The 16,763-nt window shown below is 36.0% G+C and overlaps 4 protein-coding genes across 7 annotated transcripts; 1 reads left to right on the top strand and 3 right to left on the bottom strand.

The window, feature by feature from the left end:
* The first annotated feature begins 246 nt into the window (after window positions 1-246).
* Window positions 247-15,697, top strand: LOC104892171 (uncharacterized). 3 transcript variants are annotated; one of them, XR_789889.4, is made up of 8 exons: window positions 247-502; window positions 2,237-2,298; window positions 2,457-2,592; window positions 7,762-7,834; window positions 7,997-8,062; window positions 8,209-8,503; window positions 11,175-11,346; window positions 14,108-15,697. XR_789889.4 is itself a non-coding variant. In XM_010678011.4 (6 exons), the coding sequence occupies exons 1-6, from the start codon at window positions 348-350 to the stop codon at window positions 8,422-8,424; spliced, it is 708 nt and encodes a 235-aa protein (XP_010676313.1). In that variant the 5' UTR covers window positions 247-347; the 3' UTR covers window positions 8,425-8,737. The 3 variants fall into 3 exon arrangements, 1 of the variants encoding a protein (XP_010676313.1); XR_789891.4 differs by lacking the exon at window positions 11,175-11,346; XM_010678011.4 differs by lacking the exons at window positions 11,175-11,346; window positions 14,108-15,697 and having other exon boundaries at window positions 8,209-8,737.
* LOC104892170 (uncharacterized) lies at window positions 5,088-5,859 on the bottom strand. The gene is made up of 2 exons (XM_010678009.4): window positions 5,380-5,859; window positions 5,088-5,274 (listed from the first exon to the last, which is right to left on the bottom strand). The coding sequence occupies exons 1-2, from the start codon at window positions 5,718-5,720 to the stop codon at window positions 5,247-5,249; spliced, it is 369 nt and encodes a 122-aa protein (XP_010676311.1). The 5' UTR covers window positions 5,721-5,859; the 3' UTR covers window positions 5,088-5,246.
* On the bottom strand, window positions 9,140-10,700 carry LOC104892169 (uncharacterized). The gene is made up of 2 exons (XM_010678008.4): window positions 9,718-10,700; window positions 9,140-9,427 (listed from the first exon to the last, which is right to left on the bottom strand). The coding sequence occupies exons 1-2, from the start codon at window positions 10,336-10,338 to the stop codon at window positions 9,407-9,409; spliced, it is 642 nt and encodes a 213-aa protein (XP_010676310.1). The 5' UTR covers window positions 10,339-10,700; the 3' UTR covers window positions 9,140-9,406.
* Window positions 12,896-13,718, bottom strand: LOC104892168 (hypothetical protein). Of its 2 annotated transcripts, XM_057394873.1 has the most exons (3): window positions 13,363-13,718; window positions 13,190-13,332; window positions 12,896-13,082 (listed from the first exon to the last, which is right to left on the bottom strand). In XM_057394873.1, the coding sequence occupies exons 1-3, from the start codon at window positions 13,573-13,575 to the stop codon at window positions 13,055-13,057; spliced, it is 384 nt and encodes a 127-aa protein (XP_057250856.1). In that variant the 5' UTR covers window positions 13,576-13,718; the 3' UTR covers window positions 12,896-13,054. The 2 variants fall into 2 exon arrangements, with proteins under 2 accessions (XP_057250856.1, XP_010676309.1); XM_010678007.4 differs by having other exon boundaries at window positions 13,190-13,717.
* Window positions 15,698-16,763: the final 1,066 nt, after the last annotated feature.

Below are 16,763 nucleotides of genomic sequence, written 5' to 3' on the forward strand. Positions count from 1 at the left end.
TGAAAAAAATAAGTTGAAGAAAACAATGTAACACTATTTTGATACTTAGTGAAAAGAGAAAGAAAATAAAAATCAATTCAGAAAATAGAAGACGGGCCAGGCCCATGATCCACGAAAAATAATCTGTGACTTGTGAGTTGTGACTTGGGCTTTATCATTGTGCAGTAGACTGTGGCCCACTTTTATCATTTGGCGCGAAAATTAAGAAATTCTTAAACTATTTCATTTCTTTTTAGTGCTAAACTCTAAACTAAATTTTTTGTTTGAATGTAACTCAAACTAAATTTGTTTGTTAGGGTTTTCTTCTCATTTACGCTTCGATTTCCGAGAAACTTAACACCGCAACAATGGCGGATTCACCACCGGCGTCAAAACGCCGTCGTACTGACGAGCGAGAGTCGCAAAACGACGCCGTTAAATCGTCGAATCTCGAGGAATTATCGCCGCTGGTCGTCTTTGCTCACGGTGCTGGTGCTCCTTCCACTTCCGATTGGATGATTAGGTTTTCTCTCTCTCGATTTTGTAATTTTACTTAAGTTTGTTTGTGATTAATTAGATGCAAGTGTTACAAGTTATAACAATTAATCTAGAAAAATGGCGGATGTTAAAGTATAGAAATTTAAGTAACATTGTAAAATCTGGATGTCTCTTTTTTTGTGTGTTTGCGAGAAAAAATCTGCAAAATATTTGATAGGATATGAGGTGTGTGAGTGTCACTTCACTTATAGTTTTCTAAATTGAACTTATCTTATTGGTAAACAAAGTTGATTTTGTAAGGTGTTAAAACTTATTTGAACTTAACAGAAGTTATCTAAATTCATTAGACGTCATACCTGCAATTGAATAATTAGAATTTGGAAACTTTGGCTGTTTCTTGTTTTAGAACAAAACTAGTGTTTTGGCCCGGGCGATGTCCTAGGTTAGATGCAATTAACAAATATATTTTTATTCAGAAATTTCATAATTGATTTGATTAGTGAGAAATTGAAAAATAGATGTTATGGCATGATGAGTTGTTTAAAAAAACTTCTAAGGAATCAGGGGTAAAAATAACAATTTCAATGGAATTAGGTTGAAAGAATATATTACCTTAATAAAAGTATTAGAGATCAAAAAAAAACTTGTCTACGTATTTATAGTTATATATAATTATAAGACTTTTATGTTTTTACTTTGAAACATTAAACATCGAAATTGTAATAGATTGATGGTTAAACTCTCACATTGTGACATGGCCCATGTGGCACCATTCCTTTGATAGGTATGCGTTTGAGTGGCCTTCTTAAAATTTTCGAGGCTCCTGATTATAAAGTTGGGCCCTAAATATAAACATATTATGCATAGATTGTAACAATACAAATAATGTATTCTATAAAATAATCACTATTAAAATACTTTAGACAAAATAAAGCTCGGGTTTCAACAATATGACTAAAACAAACATTGAATTCAGACTTTTGGGCTCTAGTGGGGCCTTTTGCCATATGTCGCTTTGCACACCCTATTAGACAGCTTGTGTTTTATCTTTATGGAGGTAAAGACTAAGGAAAACTAAATTCTCTATACTCACTCCGTTTTTTGTTAGTTTACCCCTATGTTTTATTGACGGTCTGAAAGATATGCCTTTGACCGTTGCTATCTTCAATTTTATGTTAATGATAAGTTTATAAGAAGTTGTAATCTAAATCTACATATTGGATAACACATGTCATCGTTTAGTGTCATATATTAGTGCTAAAATCATTGTTACATGGAACGTAGAACGTTCCGAAATGTGGTACGGGATCGGGAACGCGGAATGCAACCTCTAGATTAAACCAGATGGACTCCTAGACAACGTAAGACATACCAAGTACCACGTACCACGTTCCGGGACGTGTCCACTGGAACGTGGCCACGTACCACATTCTCGGTATCAATGGTTACAATACGGTCAAAGTTAATGAACTTGGACTTTGAAAAAACAAACGGATAAACTAATAGAAGACAGAGGGAGTATTATGCTAAATTATATACCGTACATCATCCTGTGTTGGAAATATAAGCTTCTACACTGCTGGAAGCCTTGGTATTTCAGTTTAAATGCTTAGATTACTTTATGTCATGCTGTACACAGTTATGTGCTATATAATCTCTTTTTATATATGTTAAGGAAGTTTAAGCTGTATGTGAGAATTTTATGTAATTGATAATACTAGTAGTCTACTAGAGTGAGCAGATTATATGTTTTGTGCAGATGGAAGGAGATGCTAGGAGAAGCTTTGCATGCTGTTGAAGTAGTTACATTTGACTATCCCTGTGAGTTAGCTTAGTCATTTCCTATCGGTTTAAGATATCGTTAGTTAATCAGATTTGACGTGGTACTGTGGTAGGCAAGTTGAAGCTGTTATGCGCTAGTTATTGGAGTAGTTATGATGCTGTTAGTTCTTATAATGGGAAAATATATGTTATGGTAGATTTGGCTGGTGGAAAGAAGAGAGCTCCTCCCAAGGCGGAAAAGTTAGTGGAATTTCATGCAGATATGGTCAAAAAGGCAGTTGCTGAATACCCTGGTCACCCTCTAATATTGGCTGGAAAATCAATGGGATCAAGGTGATTATTGATGTACTGATATATGCCTATATTATGCTCCATATATACTTACAAGTAATTCGCTTCTCTGCTTGTGATGCTTTAAATGATACATAATGTGAACGTAGTTGATATTTATGAGGTCATATCCAAAGCTAAGTTCAAGTTGTTTTTGAATTTGGACTTTCATGTCTCTCAGTATACTTACTGCTAACTGCTAAGGTTTTAGAAGTAGGCAATTGAGAAAAACTTGTAAGAAAAGAAAATATATATTTAAAGCAAAGAAATTGCTGATAGGGGCTTGTAAGAAGGAGAATCAGAGTTATAATCTTGAAATTGAGAGAGCACAAGAGGAGACTGACAAAAGTAAAAAGGACTCAAAAGGTGAAGTCTAAAGATGTGTCTTCGTAACCTATCCTTAATGAATTTGGTACTGTATCTAGGATGCAATTGCATCAAGAAATCGCAAGAATGTATTAATTATATGAGTGGTTTTCCATTTATTATTACAGGTAACCAGCATTCTAGGAGTTTTAACCCATTTGGCTTCAACATAATATAGGTAGTTATGATTCTTGATCTGATGGTTTGAGTTTGATTGAATGTTGGAGTCTTGTACTGTCGTTCATTCACCGTGCCAATACTCGTTAATTCCTTGTTAAGCTTGAAGTGCTTGGGAATATGTTGGTTATAGATGTTATTCACGTTATTTATTACTCCAACAAGAAATTCTAGGTTATTATAACTGCTTAAAGCAATGTAGCAAGAACAACAGGGGCCAATAGGATACTTTAATGATTAGTGATCTTCAAAGGAATTTTTTGATTCATATTATGGCTACTGCTTGAAATGTCCTTATCTTTCTTAAAGCTGTAATAGCTTCGATCATGTAAAGGGTAATTCTTCATTGCCAAACTAGATGAAACAAGTCATTGATGAGGCGGGTCAGGCAAATGCACTAAAGTTATATCCAGTATTGCATTCAATTGTTAATGCAGTGTTATAAATTTGAGCATGTCTATGTACATCTATTGGACTAAACGATTAACCCATACTCATGACCTTGCCTCTAAGAACAATTGTGTGGCAGAGAATACGGGGAATTCAATGAACAAGCATATGGGGAGTGTAGTTGGATCCTCAAAATTCATGGTGATGCCGTGCAAATCATGATTCATCGTGAATACACAACATGAGATTGATATATTTGATAGATTCACTCTTCTTTAAATGTTTGTGGTTGCGGAAAGTGTTTTGCTACGATCATTGTGATGCACAAGACATTGGAATTTATTGCACGAGTTTTCCAAGCAATGGGTATGTTATGAACTGGGAAGTTCTGCACTCGGTATTAACAACCCAAGGTAGATAAAGAACACAACTTTATATTTAGCAAGTAAAAGAAAGAAAGTAAAATAAGAAAGAAGAAGAAATAGATGAGGAAGAAGAGGGTTAATATTAATGATAAGTGTAACCAGATAATTCTCACAGCAATTCGAGAGGCTGGAAACTCTCCATTACAATACTCAGATATCTCTCAATTTCTGGATGCTTCCCTCTTCCCTTTCATTCCCTATTTAAAGGCTTACTCCTATAGGCTGCCCTAGAAAATCCCTGCCAACGGAATTATTCTCATTGAAAGACAAAAAAGCTTGCATACTAACAAGGACAAATTAGCTGATGTTGCTATGATTGTCAATCATAGGCCAGCACACCAAAACAGAAACTTCTAGATTTCTTTCCCCCCTCCTTTTACGCCTGGAATAAATATACCTCAGTGGAGGTGTAACAGGGTATCAGTGATAAATGCCTTCGTATATTCTAATATTTTCATGTCAAGGTAATGAAAGTGAGGTTATTATACTACAGAGAGTGCTTTTTTGAAGAAATCAGATGTAATTAGTGGAGATACTTAGTTGTAGCGTACAGTATCCAACTAGCTGCATTTTTTTGAGAATGGAGGTTGTAAATAATTTATATGTAGAGTTAGCTGCATGGTGGCAAGTCAAAAGAACATCTCTGCTTCGGCAATAGTTTGTTTGGGGTACCCGTTGAAGGTTTACCTTTAACTTTATCATCTCTGCCTTTTCGATTCTGCGATATTTTTCAAGGTGAAAAAAAAGGGGAGAAATGGTCATTATACATTCCATAACCATTACAGTTTTTTGGTAGATAGTGATAAATGGCAGTCTTGACAATGTTTATATGTAGTTCTGCAAGGAGAGACCTATGAAAATGGTTAAGCAAAGTCTAACCAGCTTAGGAGCTGCAAGTCTGTTTTCAAGCAGCCGACTTGACCCTTGATGTTGGGTGTCAATCTCAAATTTTCTAATTACTCTCCCCATTCCTTTAGACTTCGACCACTTTGACTTTCACCCAACTCATATACGCTATTTATGCTTAGAAAAGTAAAAATACTTGACGCTTGATCTTGGGTGTCAATCTCAAATTTTGCTTCCATGGTAATTTATGCTTAAAAAGTCTTCAAGAGTTTTTAACAGCAGTACACAGCATAGTAGCAAACGGTGTTTCATTCATAAGCAAAACAAGTAGTACAATTAGCAAGCCAGCCATTCTTGCATAGCATTATAGAAGGCATTATTTGTGGGATAATATAATACTTAAAATATAGTTCGATGTTTATCAGCAGCATCTGAAACTCTGATCTTGGGCTGTTACCTGAGTTCTGCTTGTTTAGCACTTCTGCAATGACCAGAAACAAGAATAAGTATATCATGTTATTCTATTAGTAATCAAGGTTAAGATATTTAAATTGTTTTTGGGACAAGAAGTGGATTAAAAACTTGCCTTTGCGCAATGTCCATTGCCAGAGTTGTGGTGGGCTGAGCCATGGCTGGCATGGCCAGAGTTTTGGTGGCATGAGCCATGGCTGGCATGGCCAGAGTTCTGGTGGCATGAGCCATGGCTGGCATGGCCAGCGTTCTGGTGGCATGAACCATGGCTGGCATGGCCAGAGTTGTGGTTGCCTGAGCCATGGCTGGCATGGCCAGAGTTCTGGTGGCATGAGCCATGGCTGGCATGGCCAGAGCTGTGGTTGCCTGAACCATGGTTGGCATGGCCAGAGTTTTGGTGGCATGAGCCATGACTGGCATGGCCAGAGTTTTGGTGGCCTGATACATGGCTACCATGGCTGTTGTTGCATTGTTTTTTCTCAGCTTCACACTTGTACATCTGCATGATGGCGGTGAATTGGTTGCTGTCGGGTACTCGGGTTTTTAGTGTAAAGGAAGGTTCTGTTGCTGTGTTTGGAGCTTGATGATCAAAGTGAGTTACTAAGATGCCTTATATAGCAATTCAGAGAATATTTTTCTTTCCCCACCCATAAACTTATTCTTTGAAAGGGCTGGGTGCTTGCATTTATTCACATTTAAATCTACTTTTTTTAAGTGGGCATTGATTCTAGCAAATGGCTCCATTTTCTAATTGATTTTTGTTCTACAATATCTTTTTCACGACATAATTGAGAGTTAGAGGATGGGCATTGCCACATTGGAAGGCCGCCTTCTGAAAACAAGCTCTGAATTGAGTGAATTTCTAATAGTGGGTGGTGCATCCAGATTTATTTGGTTAACTATATGCATTTTGGATCTTTTCTCTTTTGATGGCCGTTCTGGAACTGATGTATTGGTCTTTGATATTATCATCCTCTAGACAGCCCATGACATGCAGTTGGTGCAGTTCAGCAAATATTCTCCCACTTGAATTCTGATGCATCAGGTCCTTAAATTTTGTGGCAATTGTTCCCTTTGACAAAGCCACAAAGGTAATTAAGGCATCATATTTCCCCATGAGGAGGATAATATATACTATAATAAAATTTGAGATTCTTCACTAAATGGTGCAACTTCTCAAAGTGGAATATAGCATGCGTTTTTCTAATACAATTTGCATACTTAGTATCAGCAATTGCATAAATTTTCAAACTTCATACAGCTCTATATCTGATATTCTTTTTCAAGAAGAAATGACATGCATTTTTTTTTGTAAAATGTAAGATTTTATTAACAAAAACAAGCCGAAGCCACCAAAACATAATACAAACTACCAGCTAATCTAGTACAAACCACTACAGAGCCAACAATAAATACATCAAACTAATTACAATCAACAGCTAACTGATCTAGCCGTCTCCGATTCTCCCCTCCCCATTTATCATTTAATTTAGCTTTTGTTCTACAGAAAATTTAACCTTTTATGTTCGTAATCACTTTCTCGGGCCTAGGAACAGCATCATTCCATAGAATATTGTTTCTATCCTTCAAGTCCCTAATATATACACTATGCACCCACTTGATCCATAAGAGATCTTCTTTTTGTGCTATTTGCCATATATACTTGCCAATGGCAGCTACGTTCCATCTTTGACAATCTCTCACTCCCAGCCCACGCATTTTCTTAGGCATACACACATTCTTCCATGCAACAGGAGGATGTTTTATTATAACTACAAAAAGCTTTGCTTATTTGTGTAATATGCATCAAGTATTTAAGTGTTCGTATATAGTGTTTTTGTGAAACAAAAATCTGTTGGTAAGTTAAGTCCTTGCGTATGGTGATTTTTTAAATTCTTTTATCAGTTCACATAGGTATTATGAATCAAAGTAATAATCACTGTAATTATTAGATACATGTTAATGATAAGTGTAACCAGATAATTCTCACAGCAATTCGAGAGGCTGGAAACTCTCCATTACAATACTCAGATAGCTCTCAATTTCTGGATGCTTCTCTCTTCCCTTCCATTCCCTATTTAAAGGCTTACTCTTATAGGCTGCCCTAGGAAATACCTGCCAACGGAATTATTCTCACTGAAAGACAAAAAAGCTTGCATACGAATAAGGAAAAATTGGCTGATGTTGCTATGATTGCCAATCATAGGCCAGCACACCAAAACAGAAGCTTCTAGATTTCTTTCGCCCCTCCTTTTACGCCTGGAATAAATATACCTCAGTAGAGGTGTAACAGGGTATAAGTGATAAATGCCTTTGTATATGCTAATATTTTCATGTTAAGGTAATGAAAGTGAGGTTATTATACTACAAAGAGTGCTTTGTTGAAGAAATCAGATGTAATTAGCCGAGATACTTAGTTGTAGCGTACAGTAGCCAACTAGCTGCATTTTCTTTGAGAATGGAGGTTGTTAAATAATTCTTTTTAATTTATATGTAGAGTTAGCTGCATGGTGGCAAGTCAAAAGGACATCTCTGCTTCGGCAATAGTTTGTTTGGGGTACCCGTTGAAGGTTTGCCTTTAACTTTATCATTTGAATATATATATATATATATATTATGTTGAGATATTGCTCTTGATGTAGCTCAAGATGATAAACCACACTTTCTTCTTTGATGAATGTAATTCATGGTTTATTAGAAAATAAAACAATTAATAGCACTTACTGTTTCAGGGAATGAATGGAGCAATACGGGATGAGATATTGGTTCAGCTCGCAGTTCCTGTCATGTTTGTGCAGGTACCAGTTTCTTATTTCGTAACCACTTTTATCTGCCTTTTAAAATGATAGAAAACTATTGTGCTGAGAAAATATTGTGATGTAACATGCAAGTACTTTCTTATATCCGATTTCGTTGTTTTTTGGTGGTTGGGACGGGGGTGCAGGGTAGCAAAGATGGTTTATGCCCTCTGGATAAGTTGAACGCTGTCCGTAAAAGCATCAAGCCCATTAATGACTTGCACGTGATTGAAGGCGGAGATCACTCGTTCAAAATTGGTAAGAAGCATCTGCAGGCAACTGGGGTTACTCAAAATGATGCTGAGGAGTCTGCTGTCCAGTCTGTTGCTTCATTTGTTGCCAATAGCCTTTGTGAATCATAACAATCTTCAGTTCTACTAGAATTAGCAGTGAAATGCTCTTTAGTGTGCTGACTGCAGTAGAGTGCCTTGGATGATAGAGGTTGGTCCAATTTTTGCTATCCATTTCTACATGGCATGACCAGTCTCTCTCTTCCCCTTTTTGTAGTTAAACTATATTGCCATAGGCATGCTGCTTAGTGACACTGCCCTTTTGTTTATCGTCATATGTTTCTGCAATTTAATTACGGTGATCACTGCTAGTTTTTGTTGTTTATGTAACTTGTAAGAATATTACAATTGTATAATGGTTTGAACTCCCTGGATTACTTGGCAACCCTTTTTGGCAGTAATCGCCACTTAACATGTGATTATAGGGGTTAGCATCATGATTAACTATTAAACTGTTGTCTCAAGGTGTAGCTAGACATAGAGTTATCATATTGTAGATTGCTTTTGGTTCCTTTTGAGTCTCCATTTGAATTTTGAGTTATCATATGGTAGAAATGCGAGCTCAAATAAGCATGTCAAAAGAGCTGATTTTCCAATTCTCAGAGACCTTCCCCCTCTTAATTTTTTTATAGCCCGGGGGGGGGGGGTGGGTCTTGACCACAGTTGAGAAGATAATATTTGTAGTAATCTATGGCACTGTGAATACGGCAGCCAAGTCACATCACTATTGTTCACAAATATCAAAATGGCCACAACTTAAAGTATTTAGAAACTGGAGACAGTAAAGTAATAGAAAAGCGCCATCACAAATATCAAAACAGGCCCTTATTGCTGGAATGTATTATGCTAACAGCAAGTCAGCAACCCCGAATAGCAGCTGCAAACTGCTAATTTTTCAAGTGATTGAAGATAGAGGAAAGATACTATTAAATTCTGAAGCCTCGCTACTCTGAACTCGAGTAAGAGTACACCGTTCATATTTTCTTATGTCTTGTTTTATCTGTGTCCTTGTTGATTTTGCAGTAGCCTCTCAATTATACGTAGTTCTGGTCTTTTAAGAGTGTCTTTTGTCCTTCTGCAAGATGTGAAAAAGAAGTATTAGTTTGTGCATTGATTGGATAATCCAAGCTGATCACATAATCTTTTAGGGGGAAAATTTTCTCTCTTTCTTTATTGTGTTGGAGACTTGGAGCAAAACAAGGGGTAGACAAGACATGAAGTTGCATAAGAGGAGTTTTGCTTTCATGTTCTCTCTGGCATGTATTTCTGCTGGCAATATCTAGAAGATTTTTGAAAATCATGCTGCTCCTAGTTTGGAAGTTAGAGCAAAATACAGATAGGAATTTCTTTCGTTTGAATGCGTACCTTTTTTATCACAGATGCGTCATCTTCACTGTCACTCCCGCTGCTACTGCTGTTATCTTTACACTTGCCATCCTTAGCCTTCTTCATCATCATGATCTTCTCCTTCCAGTGATCTGCCATGCTCGAAAAGCAATGGTTGTTGGTTGGTTCATCCTTGTGTTCTTTCTTGACCAATGTGTTGCATGCAGTAGTTGTGTTGCTTTTTGCATGGTGTTCCTTCTTTTCTTTCTTTATCTCTGCACCAGCAGGTTTCTTAGAATCCTTTGATTGAAAATTTGCTGTATGCTGCTTTTCCTCTTTCTTCAGCTCTGCACAAGTAGTATGTTTGGCATCCTTATGGATTGTACTTGCGTGTTCTTTCTTCTTTGTCACTGCGTGTGCATCAGATTTCATGTCTTTGACAGAGATGGTGTTAGCATTTTCTTTCTTCTGTAAATCATTACACGCTGGCTTTGTGTCCTTGGATGCTGGACAATGGCATGTAGTACAGTGTTTGGCCACTGCTTGGTGTTCCTGTTGTTTTTGCCCAAACACCCTGTTTCCCCAAGCGGTCACTTCTGATATCTTCTGACTGAATTTGTGTTCTTCATTTGTGGGTTTTTGCAGTTTAGTTGAGGCCATTTTATTGAGAAAAACTGTTACTTCTTTTGCGAAGGTTTTTATTTTTGAAAGATGAGATTTTTCTTTTAATTTGATGCTGATGAGGCAACTGCAGCAGAAAATTTATAGAAGCTACAGAGTAGTAAGATTCTTTCTCTTGCACTGCAATCCTTCAAATGTAATGTCTTTAATATATCATATAAAAGCACAAGTGGTGCATAATAACTGCCAGAGAATGGGAAATAGGAATATATCAGCTTGGACGGTCGAGACTCGAGATAAAAAGTATGAGCATCCATATTGGAGAATAGCTGAAAAATTGGGAAAGAAGAATAGGAAGATTTAAAGTTGATGTACATCAACATCGACATAATCTCAATACTGGTAAAGGTTGTGTCCAATTGACCTTTATCTGAGAAGTGATATGCAAACAAGTGTTATTTGTTTAAACAAAAAATACACAGGCTTAATGAGTTGCGTGCTTTAATTTAGTTTGTCACCCATAAGTCAGAAAAGATTGTACAAAAATAACATTTAGGCTTCGTTTTTAACAAGAACTCAGGAACCACACACATTTTTCCTCAGGGATATATATGATCTAACTGTTACAGTATTTGTTTTCGAGGGGAGTTACAGTATTTGTTTTCGAGGGGAGTTACAGTATTTGTTAGTATGATGTTTTAATTCCTGGTCTGAGAAATGGATTAGAGAAAATATGACTTGTATAAATTTCTTGAATGAATGAAAATGCATGTGAAAGATGTATACTTTTCAACATTATACAAGAATCAATATAGTATGCATGTAATGACTAAAAATGGCTCTTTACATTTTCATTCTCCCACCCCCTTTTACAGAAGGATGCGAGGCGATGGGATTGAGAATCACAGAGTTACAGATCTATGCTTTTAGCAGCATTACTTAACCTATGGGTTATGTTTTCACTTAATATGTGTAACAGCCGATCTTTAGTGTACTACTTGAAACTCCAGCACTGAAGCTGCAACTGCAAGTAGTGGTGTGTTTGAGGTTTGTTCTGATTTCACAGCTTCAGTTAATTTTTTTTCTTTCTAAAACCAACTTTTTTGCCCTTTTCCCTGGAAGAAGAGAAGGGGGGGGGGGGGGAATTGGAGGGCTGTGAATAGAACCACTTAAACTCATTAATCTATATAATTGCTCTTTGGAAAAAAGGTACTACTCATTACTCTATGTTATCTATTAGAGGTTAATCTAGAAAAATCTAGATGGGTAATGAAAAATATAGTGTATGTAGTCTAGAAAAATCTTGCACTAAGTGGAAAAATCAAGTGCTGATATATTTAGAAAAAACAAAGATATGTGATGTAGAGATATGAAATACTATACAAGTGTAGAGAGCTAGTCAAGTATGTGCATGTATTTCAAAAGGTGAGCTAATCAAGAGAAATCCAACGAATTCTACCAAGGTTACGGCTTATGGGTGTAGTAAGAAATATGAGTTCTCCCAAAAGCAAGTAAGAATGAGAGACATGAGCTCTCACATATATGTACAATCTTGTGAATGTAATCAATCAATAAATGAAATGAAGTCTTGTTGCATAATGCTCGGGTCCACTGAACTTCTGTGTGCACGCCTAGCTAAATTTCTATCATTACCTTAAGTTCTGCTTCTGTAGTTTGTATTATTTTGTGCGGCTGCTTAGATTTGTCTTCATAATCTTTGAGTCTGAAAGCAAGCTCGGCCCAGCTGTGTGATCTCTTATCTGATGGAGACGCCATGAGAGGTGTTTGAAACCCGGGGGGGGGGGTTCGATTCTGCGATATTTTTCAAGGTAAAAATAAAGGGGAGAAATGGTCATAATACATTCCGTAACCATTACAATTTGTTGGTAGATAGTGATAAATGGTATTTATGATTTTTTGGCTTTTGAAAGTGATGTTTATTAAATCTTGTGTCCAATTTCTATGTTTCACTTATTATGGAACGGAGGAAGTATATATATTTTACTTGTACCATGTTGATTTTTTGTACTATTCACATAATCCATGTTGACCGGATTATTTTTTCACTAATATATAAAAAAATGTTAGAATGTAAAATATATTATTGGAATTTTTCTCAATGTATTATTTCAGAATACCATTTTTTTATGATTTTTTTTATAACTAATATAATAAGTAGTTGAAAATATTAATGTTCAAAATAGTGCATAGACAAAACTTGATAATCATAACAGTACAACTAAAAACTATGGAGAACATAACTACTCAATTGTGATAGATAATAATGATCAAAGTTTTGCTCGCAAAGTTGATTGTGAAAGTAGAAGTAAAAAAGGATCAAGTGAGTATTATATTTTCTGTAATGACCTGATGGTTAGGCAAACTTTCCAATTCTTAAAGATCCTTGGAAATTAAATACATCTCAGTGTTCGAGTGGAATGATGAACATTGATTAATCTGGCAAACTCTAGAGTCTAGAATCTAGATACTGATGCCAAATATTCAAATGGTCTGATGATTGTCTTAGTTTTTGCTTCCATGGTAATTTATGCTTAGAAAATTCTGCAAGAGTTTTTAACAGCAGTACACAGCATAGTAGCAAAAAGCGTTTCATTCATAAGCAAAACAAGTAGTACAATTAGCAAGGCAGCCATTCTTGCATAGCCTTATAGGAGGCATTATTTGTGGGATAATATAATACTTAAAATATAGTTCGATGTTTATCAGCAGCATCTGAAACTCTGATCTTGGGCTGTTACCTGAGTTCTGCTTGTTTAGCACTTCTGCAATGACCAGAAACAAGAATAAGTATATACTATGTTATTCTATTAGTAATCAAGGTTAAGATATTTAAATTGTTTTTGGGACAAGAAGTGGATTAAAAACTTGCCTTTGCGCAATGTCCATGGCCAGAGTTGTGGTGGGCTGAGCCATGGCTGGCATGGCCAGAGTTCTGGTTGCATGAGCCATGGCTGGCATGGCCAGAGTTCTGGTGGCATGAGCCATGGTTGGCATGGCCAGAGTTCTGGTGGCCTGAGCTGGCATGGCCAGAGTTCTGGTGGCATGAGCCATGGTTAGCATGGCCAGAGTTCTGGTGGCCTGAGCTGGCATGGACAGAGTTCTGGTGGCATGAGCCATGGCTGGCATTGCCTGAGCCATGGTTGGCATGGCCAGAGTTGTGGTTGCCTGAGCCATGGTTGGCATGGCCAGAGTTTTGGTGGCATGAGCCATGACCAGCATGGCCAGAGTTTTGGTGGCCCGATCCATGGCTACCATGGCTGTTGTTGCATTCTTTTTTCTCAGCTTCACACTTGTACATCTGCATGATGGCGGTGAATTTGTTGCTGTCGGGTACTCGGGTTTTTAGTGCAAAGGAAGGTTTTGTTGCTGTGTTTGGAGCTTGATGATCAAAGTGAGTTACTAAGAAGCCTTATATAGCAATTCAAAGAATATTTTTCTTTCCCTCCCCATAAACTTATTCTTTGAAAGGGCTGTGTGCTTGCATTTATTCACATTTAAATCTACTTTCTTTAAGTGGGCATTGATACTAGCAAATGGCTCCATTTTCTAATTGATTTTTGTTCTACAATATCCTTTTCTCGACATAATTGAGAGTTAGAGGATGGGCATTGCTGCATTGGAAGGCGCCAAGACTGGTTTCTTCTGAAAACAAGCTCTGAATTGAGTGAATTTCTAATAGTGGGTGGTGCATCCAGATTTATGTGGCTAACTATTATGCATTTTGGATTTTTTCTCTTTTAACGGCCGTTCTGGAACTGATGTATTGCTCTTTCATATTATCATACAGCCCATGACATGCAGTGGTGGCTGGTGCAGTTCAGCAAATATTCGCCCACTTGATTTCTGATGCATCAGGTCCTTAATTTTATTGCATTTGTTCCCTTTGACAAAGCCACAAAGGTAATTAAGGCATCATATTTCCCCATGAGGAGGATAATATATACTATAATAAAATTTGAGATTCTTCACTAAATGGTGCAACTTCTCAAAGTGGAATATAGCATGCGTTTTTCTAATACAATTTGCATACTCAATATCAGCAATTGCATAAATTTTCAATCTTCATACAGCTCAGTATCTGATATTCTTTTTCAAGAAGAAATGACATGCATTTTTTTTGGGTAAAATGTGAGATTTTATTACCAAAAACAAGCCAAAGCCACAAAAACATAATACAAACTAGTGAACTACCAGCTACTGTTGTACAAACCACTACAGAGCCAACAATTAAAACATCAAACTAATTACTATCAACAGCTAACTCATGTAGCCATCTCCTATCCTCCCCTCCCCATTCATCATTTAATGTAGCTTTTGTTCTACAGCAAATTTAAGCTTTTATTTTCCTAAACACTTTCTCAGGCCTAGGAACAACATCATTCCATAGCACATTGTTTTTAGCCTTCAAGTCCCTAATATATATACACTATGCACTTTGTCTTCGATGCAACAGGAGGAGGTTTTGTTATAACTACAAAAAAGCTTTGCATATTTGTGTAATATGCATTAAGTATTTAAGTGCTCGTATATGTTTTTGTGAAACAAAAAATCTGTTGGTAAGTTAAGTCCTTGCATATGGTGATTTTTAAATTATTTTATCAATTCATATAGGTATTATGAATCAAAGTAAGTCACTGCAATTACTAGATACATGTAAGGATAGGAGTTAGTTCAAGTGGGTAGAGCGCTCCTCTTGGCCCCTGAGGTTAGGGGTTCAATCCTTACCCCCAACATTATATTAGGGTATTTTCTTAGCATGCTATGCATGCCTTACCAGCCAATGTGTTGGTCTTTCCTACAGGCTAGTAGCCTGGTAAGGGTTAGTCCTTGGGCTGACTTAATTTCCTAATAAAAAAATAAATAAAAAATTATTAGATACATGTTTAACATGTAGAGATATGTGGAGGTTTCTAACATAACTATGTAGTATGTAAGTGCACTATTGCAGTAGTTCATATTATCTTGTATTCTTGTGCGGCTGCTTATGTGTCTTCAGAACCTTTTAAGCTCCTGAAAGCAAGCCCAATTGTGTGTCTGTCATCTGATAGTACTCCCTCTGTTTCAAAAATGTTGCTATATTTTGATCGTTGGCACTATTCACTTGGTAACTTTGACTGTCTTTTAGTTGATATACATAAGAAAAAACATAGTTATGTTGGATCTTATTTGATTTGTACCAATTTGTATTTTCCAAATATAGAATTTTTATATTGTTTTCATATATGTAACTCAAGATATTGGTGTTTGAAGTTACATCTTGTAAACTGTGAAAAAACAAATGTAGCAACATTTTTGGGATGAAAGGAGTATATGTAACGCGTTTATATTGTACATCTTCTAGACAAAAGAACTCTGATAATGTAATGTTTCTCCACCTCGTATGTGTTTTTCTTCATTAGTTTCCATCATTCATTTTTTTTTTTGTTGAAAATAGAACTTAGCATAGCATGTTACATATCAATAGTAAAGTTATTACAATCCGCAATGTATGACGACATCATTGATTACTAATGGTAATAAACATAGAGAAAAGATATTGTATATAAAATTACTTTACCATGGACATCTTGTACCGCCATAAATTACCCCCCTACCGAACACTACAAACTTTTTTTTAATGAAGTGCGCTCACTTGATAGATAAGGAAAATCCTCAAATGAGTCCGAAAATGAATACTATTATGTATCGAGATCAACTTGATCAAATTCTTTGTCTCTTTGTCTATTATGTTAATATCTTTATTATCTTATTTTGTTTGAAAACCAACTTAGTAGTTAGAGGCAGGGTGTTCATGGGTGGTTAATCGTCCCGAAACAACATTTCGGTTCGGTAATCGAGAGTTCTGGTTCGCTCTTTTTGCGAACCGTGACCGTTTAAACTGGTTACCGCATAATCGGTTAATCGTTTTTAGGTTAACCATTAATCGTTATTTAAGCTACACTATTATGTTTAACGTAATGTACAAATGTTTTTACTTTTATTTTTTGGTGCATATATTTTAATATTATATATACTTTAATATAAACTATATTATAAAGTGGATATAAATCTATTGGAAAACATAACTAACACTAAAAATTTACTCCATTTCCTAATTAAAATATTTTATTAGTGCTAGAGTTTTCAAATAATCACATACTTGTTCTAATTATTGTAACTTAGTAACAAATATTAGAATTAATATAATTATTTGAAAAAGTTTTACAATAATTAAATAGAGAAAAATATTTCGGTATTTTGGTTAACCGTTTATTCAAAAGTCATAATCGTAACGTCTAGCCGTTAATTTTATTGGTTTGGTAACTGTACCATTAAATATTTTTTCATTAGTACGATTACCATCCATTTTGATCGATTATTCGATATTTCGGTACAGTTTTTCGGTTTTGTTTTTTTATGAACACCCCTATTTAGACGTTTGTCTTTAAGCGGTTGATTGATGT

Source organism: Beta vulgaris, chromosome 5, assembly GCF_026745355.1.
Source record: "Beta vulgaris subsp. vulgaris cultivar EL10 chromosome 5, EL10.2, whole genome shotgun sequence".
Taxonomy (NCBI): Eukaryota; Viridiplantae; Streptophyta; class Magnoliopsida; order Caryophyllales; family Amaranthaceae; genus Beta; species Beta vulgaris.

Bases quoted from the DNA above. Each gene is read 5' to 3' on its own strand.
- LOC104892170 (XM_010678009.4), bottom strand. From the start codon at position 5,720: ATGGTAGCCATGTATCAGGCCACCAAAACTCTGGCCATGCCAGTCATG. The intron at 5,275-5,379 runs GCAAGTTTTTAA...TGGTCATTGCAG, and splicing joins GCAATGGACATTGCGCAAAG to AAGTGCTAAACAAGCAGAAC.
- LOC104892168 (XM_010678007.4), bottom strand. From the start codon at position 13,575: ATGGTAGCCATGGATCGGGCCACCAAAACTCTGGCCATGCTGGTCATG. The intron at 13,083-13,189 runs GCAAGTTTTTAA...TGGTCATTGCAG, and splicing joins GCCATGGACATTGCGCAAAG to AAGTGCTAAACAAGCAGAAC.
- LOC104892169 (XM_010678008.4), bottom strand. From the start codon at position 10,338: ATGGCCTCAACTAAACTGCAAAAACCCACAAATGAAGAACACAAATTC. The intron at 9,428-9,717 runs GTACGCATTCAA...CACATCTTGCAG, and splicing joins ACGCATCTGTGATAAAAAAG to AAGGACAAAAGACACTCTTA.
- LOC104892171 (XM_010678011.4), top strand. From the start codon at position 348: ATGGCGGATTCACCACCGGCGTCAAAACGCCGTCGTACTGACGAGCGA. The intron at 503-2,236 runs GTTTTCTCTCTC...TGTTTTGTGCAG, and splicing joins ACTTCCGATTGGATGATTAG to ATGGAAGGAGATGCTAGGAG. The intron at 2,299-2,456 runs GTGAGTTAGCTT...ATGTTATGGTAG, and splicing joins AGTTACATTTGACTATCCCT to ATTTGGCTGGTGGAAAGAAG.